The following is a 6,305-nucleotide window of genomic DNA, read 5'->3' on the forward strand; positions in this document are numbered from 1 at the left end:
GACCCCGAGTTTCCAGTTCCCTCCCAGACTTTAAAAAAAATCCAGGTCTCTGATTGGTCCTCTGGTCAGGTGTTTGGTTCCCCCTTTGTTCACCCTTTACAGGTAAAAGAAAATTAACCCTTACCTATCTACTTATGACAGCATAACAGTCTTCAAGTAAGTAAAAGGTTGTTACAAGGAGGAGGGTGATAAATTTTTCTCCTTAACCACTGAGAATAGGACAAGAAGCAATGGGCTTAAATTGCAGCAAGGGAGAAGTAGGTTGGACATTAGGAAAACCTTCCTATCTGTGAGAGTGGTTAAGCAGTGGAACAGATTACCTAGGCAGATTGTGGACTCTCTGTTATTGGAGGATTTTAAGAACACGTTAGTTAGACAAACACCTGTCAGGGATGGTCTCTTAGTCCTGCCTCAGTGCAGGGGACTGGACTAGACGACCTATTGAGGTCTCATCTAGCCCTACGTTTATTTCTATTATTTCTACCACAGGGTTATTCACTGACATAGTTCAGTATTTCAGAGCTGCAGTGTCCTTCTCTTTATGGTTCCTGGAGCCGCTCTGTGAGTCGCTAGGACAGGCTGTCTGCTCACCGAGAGCCTCCCTCTGCTATTTCCCCCCAGGAGAGGTGGCTGCGGTGCAGGACACAGCTTTTGATCTGAGGAAGCCGGTAGAGCTTGGAAGACACATGCAGAAGTTTCAGCTCCCTGGCTTTGACCATAACTTCTGCCTGGAACAGTCAGAGGCTCGACACTACTGTGCAAGGTGGGAACTCGAGTGCATCAGGTGTGTAAAGCAGTGGTGGTCCCCTGGCTTCAGGTCTTTCTGGTTGGCACCAGTTGTGCCTGCAGCACAGAGGGCATCAACTGGGGACGCTGAAGGAAGATCCCAATTTTCTGTCCCTTCCATCTACGGGCCCCCCATTACCAGAGTATTTGAGCTTCCCAGTCTTTAATGTATTTCCCCTCACAAGAGGCCTGTGAGGCAGGGCCATGCTGCAGATGGGAAACTGAGGAACAGAGAGATTGAGTTGTTAAGGTCACAGTGGGAGCCTTGGACAGGGAGTTGAACCTCTTTCCTGAGTACCGGGCCAGCACCCTGACCACTGGACCATCCATCTCCTCTCTCCTTGCCCTGCTGGCTCCTGTTTTTCCTGGCCCTCACTTCCCTGGTCAATGCATTGTGTGGCCCTCTCCCTCCCCCACGCGCTGTGTTGCTGCTCCCATCCTCTCCAGTCCTTTTCCATAGGCCACCCACTGCCATCAGCCTCCTGTCAGCAGCCCACCGCTTTGTTTTCTTGGCCTCATCATTGCTAGGGCATTTAGACTGCACTAATTGCCAGGGAGGCCAAGTGCCCTACAAAATTGCATGACCTGCTGGCTGATCTTCTGGTTCCTCTAGCAGGCTTCTGATTAATGTCACTGTTCCTGTGGGGAAGCTGGGACAAAGAGGGGAGTCTTGCACTGTGTCCTGAAGTGCTGCTCAGTTCGTCTCAGCCTATCCTCTTTCCTTGCTCTCCAGGTTCCGTTCCTTCCCCATCTTTCCTTGCTCCCTGGGTACAAACTGCATCTCTTTATACAGAGCACACCATCCCCCTAGTGGCAGGACGATGGAGGTTTGCACCACTCAGCCTGGAATCCAGTTCTACACTGGAAATTTCCTGGACGGCTTGCTGGAGGGCAAAGGGGGCTCTGTGTATCCCAAGCATTCAGCCTTCTGCCTTGAAACACAGAACTGGCCGGATGCAGTTAATAAGGTAACTATTGCTGTCCTGGAAATCCGTACCAGCGCTGAGGGGAAGGGCTCCTCTGAGCTAATGGAAGTTATGCACATGCTCATGGAGATGCAACAGCTCCTTAGGCCTGGTCTACACAGCTTTGTACCAGTAGATTGATGTTGGTTAGGGTGTGCACCTCCTAATGTAGATGCAGTAACTCCAGTATAAAGGGGCCTTATGCCAGTATGGCTTGGTCCCCTTCCTGTACGGGACTAGCGATACTTGTATAAAGCACCTTTGTACCAGTATAATAGTCTCTGTACCTGGGGGGATGGTGCATTCCCTTACCAGTGGAGTTAGAGTGGTACAACTTGTGTGTGCAGACAAGCCTTTAAGAAACTGCACTTCTCAGGGCTTAATTCTGCAGGCTGTAGTTAGGCAAACACACTCTGAAGTCAACCCCCCAACTCTTACGAAGAGTGCTCTGGGATCTTCACAGCTGCTTTTCCGGTCATGCCCTCACCTGAGCAGGAATCTCAAGCCATGCTTTGGTTGCAGGGTCATGACAAAACACCACAAGAAGCACCACAAATAACCTCCGCTTCCTGGATCTCAGTTTGGACTCAGGTTTCCAGGGATGTATTAACCAAATGCACCACCAGCCCCCCTCACCCCCAACAGCCCTATCAAATGCCAAAGCTGGGTGTGCAAGGAGGTAGCTGAATGCTTTTCCTGTAGGAGGAGGAGATATTTTCACTTGCTGAATGATTGTATCTTAGCAACCAGGGGGGTCACACACTTTGTTCCTTTTGTCAGGTGGGCTCATTGCACCCACCAGGGGCTCCCTGCAGCCCTCCATTACCCTCCACAAGCTCTCTGTGAACCACCTCCCATCCCCCATTTCAGGGACTCCCTGTGGTCCCTTCCCTCCTGCCAGGGGTCCTGAACTGTGTCTTAGCAATGAATGCTTCCTACAGTATTCAGCCCTGACATCGCTTCACCCTGCCCTGCTCCCTTCTCACAGGTATGTGAGAGCCTGTGAAAACACACGTGGCATCCTGCAGCCAAACTGTGAACCACAATGTACAGCTCATTTCACAATGTTCCCTCCCTTGGGAGAGCTGTGCCTGGAACAGAACAGCTGTTTTAAATGCACAAAAGGACACCAATCCTGAGGGTTAAAACAAATGTTAAACTAAGCCATTTGAAGTAGCCTATTTGGTCCTAGCATTTCCATTGCAGGAGCAGCATTAAATGTGTCCTTAGCTAGCTAACAATAAGCTGTATCAGGTTAAACCACCTTGCCTTAGAAGGCTACTATGACAGTTAAAAGGAGCATGAGGATTTTAGATCTTTTTACCAAAGCTAAAAATGACTCTTGCTGAGCAGTGATAGCACTCAGCACCACGCTGTGAGACTGTCAGAACCAAGATATTGTGTTTTTCTTTCCACAGCCCCATTTCCCCAATGCACTGCTGCGGCCAGGAGAGGAGTACAACCACACAACTTGGCTGACGTTTACTGCAGCTTGAGGAGTCACCTCTGCAGCCACAAGAAGAAATTCATCGCAAAGTGCCCTGAGTAGTGGGAAGGGAGCAGGGGAAATCACTTAGAATAGCAGCAGGAGCTTCCAAATTTCTCCAGCATAGGCAGATGTGACAGGTGCAGGGACATCTCCTAAGGACGGAGTTTGTAAAAGCTCTGGTCACTGGCTTGACAGCTCCCATTGGTAAAGCTCCCCTTGATGTCAGAGGGAGAGTTAGGCCAGCACTGAGGCCCTGATCCCCAAAGCGACTTATGCACCTAACTGCCGTTGATTTCAGTAGGAATTAAGCACCTTTAAAACCTGGCCCTTAGTGGCTACAAAACTTGTCTTCCTCATCCATCAATTGGATCATGTCAAGGCCTCTTTTAAACTCCTCTCTCCTTTCTCCTTCCCCGGCGGGTAGTGTTCGATATATCGGGTAATCGATTTATCGCGTCTCATCTAGACGCGATAAGTGGATCCGTGAATCGATGCCTGAACTCTACCTCAATGGGGGAGCCGCAGCAGTTGACTCGCTGCCGTGAGGACAGCCAGGTAAGTCGAACTAAGATACTTGGACTTCAGCTACACTATTTGCGTAGCTGAAGTTGCATATCTTAGTTCAAACCCCCCTTCTAGTGTAGCCCAGGCCTTACAGTCCTTTATACATCCAAGGATCACCGCCCTTTTGGCAACAGTATCATGCTGGGACCTCATATTCAGCTGATTATCCACTGTGATCCCAAATTTTTGCTTTCTAGGAGAATCCCCCATCTTGTAAGCATGGCCTTGGTTCTTTGTTCCTAGATGTATGACTTTAGATTTGGCTATGCTGAAATGCATCGTTTGCTTGTGTCCAGTTTACAAAGCAATCCAGAACACACTATCAATGTCCTCTTCATTATTACTACCAAACCACTCCCCTGTTTTTGTGTCATCTGTAAAATTATCAGTAATGCTTTTTCTTCCAGGTCAGTGATAAAAATAAACAGCAAAGCACCAAGAACCAATCCTCAGAGGACCCTACTTATTAGCGAGAGAGTTTTCAGTCCATGTAATGTGTGCCATTTTGATTTTGTATCACTCTAACTTACCCATAATGTTGTACAGTACCGAGTCAACTGTCCTGCAAAGTCTATTACATCAACACTATTACCTTTTTTCAACCAGATGTTAGCACGACAGTAATGTCTCACTCAACTCCCTCACACATGGTAAATTCCCACTCAGCCCCTACTTCTAGCTAGAATTGTTGCCTGGTTCTCTCCCACTGAACATTCTCCTCCCAGCTGTAAGCCTGCAGGGTTTCCTGGGCAGCTAGTTTCCTCTTGAACTTGGTTTACATGCACAAGTTGCACTACCAAAAAAAAAGTGTTAAACTAGTGCAGCAAAGCTCTGTGCTGATACATGTTTCAGTTTAACAGTTTGTCATTCCAGTTTAGGTCAAATCTGTTCCCAACCAATTAACACCAAACCAGAATCAAGGAGCATCTACACAGGAGTCCGCACAGGTTTAACTAGCTTTAAATTCACACATCTTAAGCTCATGCAACTTTCACGTACACAAGCCCTTAAAGTGCTATGGTTGTTAATAGCAATAACTAGACTGCCGTTACCAGATGCTCTTAAGGTTTTCTACTACTTGCCAGTTTTTGTTTGCAGAAGGGATGCACTGTATTTCATAGATTCATAGACTCTAGGACTGGAAGGGATCACGAGAGGTCATCGAGTCCAGTCCCCTGCCCTCATGGCAAGACCAAATACTGTCTAGACCATCCCTGATAGACATTTATCTAACCTACTCTTAAATATCTCCAGAGATGGAGATTCCACAACCTCCCTAGGCAATTTATTCCAGTGTTTAACTACCCTGACAGTTAGGAACTTTTTCCTAATGTCCAACCTAAATCTCCCTTGCTGCAGTTTAAGCCCATTGCTTCTTGTTCTATCATTAGAGGCTAAGGTGAACAAGTTTTCTCCCTCCTCCTGATGACACCCTTTTAGATACCTGAAAACTGCTATCAAGTCCCCTCTCAGTCTTCTCTTTTCCAAACTAAATAAACCCAATTCTTTCAGCCTTCCACCACTGGCCACAGCTCCTTTACAGTCTGTGCTGCCCACTCTTTGGGCACTACTCCCACCTACCAGAGAAGGGGGAACCCTTCCCTTTGGAACAGTCCTGCCCGCATATACCCTGGTTCCTTAAGTACTCCCATGACAGACAGTTAACTGTGCACCGAACTCTTAAATCCTAAGGAAATACAGTCCCCGCTGCTCTTTTCTATGCTGCTCTGGAGGAGCGGAGAGACAGAAGAGATGTACCAGTACAGTAATTTTAGAGTCTGCATGTTTATTGTGGAGTGTTTGTCTTAACAGTACAGAAGAGAAAGAGCTCATTAAATGCAATAGCATCATTCCATGTGGCACTTTTACTAGTTAGTTATACTGTAAAACTGCCAGACAATGGACAAGCTATACTGATGAATGTCATCCTAAGCAATAGCTTCTGGGTATATTTGCTGAATTATTCCAGGAGAATCAATGTTGTCGTTTCCTGCTCCCCATTTTGCAGTCTTGTTTTATGGATATTAGCAGAATATTAATCACAGCATAATTAGCACTGGGAGTGGATGCGTCTGTTGCTAAGCAACAATGCACTGAACATATGGAAATCAAACACCAGAAAAATCAAGATTAGACATCAAAGCTAGGAAAGTGGCTAGTACACTTCGGAACTAAAGCTGCCAAGTGTAACATTTTCAGAGTGTGGGGACGACTCAGGGGTTCTAACATCTATCAGACACAAGTGGAGTCTAACATTAAATGAGAAGTCTGTTATCTGAAAATTACGGGTTACCCAAAATTTGTCTTTTGGTCCAAAAGGTCATTTTGCTATTTAAGATACTACAGTAATAACTTTATGCTTTTACAAGTTGTAAACTTTTAATCTGCCATTAGCCATTTCATTAGGAGCCCACACAAGTCTGCCCTTTCAAATTCAGTGGATGTTTAGAAAACCCTAACAGTTCTCCTTAAATGTTGAAACTGACATCTAGCTACATTAA

General features: G+C 46.5%; 1 protein-coding gene across 5 annotated transcripts in view; it reads left to right on the forward strand.

Annotated features, from left to right (window-relative positions):
- Window positions 1-5,663, forward strand: part of GALM (galactose mutarotase) — a 79,175-nt gene extending 73,512 nt beyond the window's left edge. For 3 of the 5 annotated variants that reach the window (XM_075064553.1, XM_032779214.2, XM_032779215.2), the window contains exons 6-8: window positions 622-763; window positions 1,520-1,754; window positions 3,170-5,663. In XM_075064553.1, coding sequence (XP_074920654.1) covers window positions 622-763; window positions 1,520-1,754; window positions 3,170-3,247 — 455 coding nt within the window. In that variant the 3' untranslated portion in view covers window positions 3,248-5,663. The remainder of the gene's footprint in view (window positions 1-621; window positions 764-1,519; window positions 1,755-3,169) is intronic. The other 2 variants (XM_075064554.1, XM_032779217.2) reach the window with 1 other exon arrangement.
- The last annotated feature ends 642 nt before the right edge of the window (window positions 5,664-6,305 follow it).

The sequence above is a fragment of the Chelonoidis abingdonii genome, chromosome 3 (assembly GCF_003597395.2).
Source record: "Chelonoidis abingdonii isolate Lonesome George chromosome 3, CheloAbing_2.0, whole genome shotgun sequence".
In the NCBI taxonomy this organism is placed as follows: domain Eukaryota; kingdom Metazoa; phylum Chordata; order Testudines; family Testudinidae; genus Chelonoidis; species Chelonoidis abingdonii.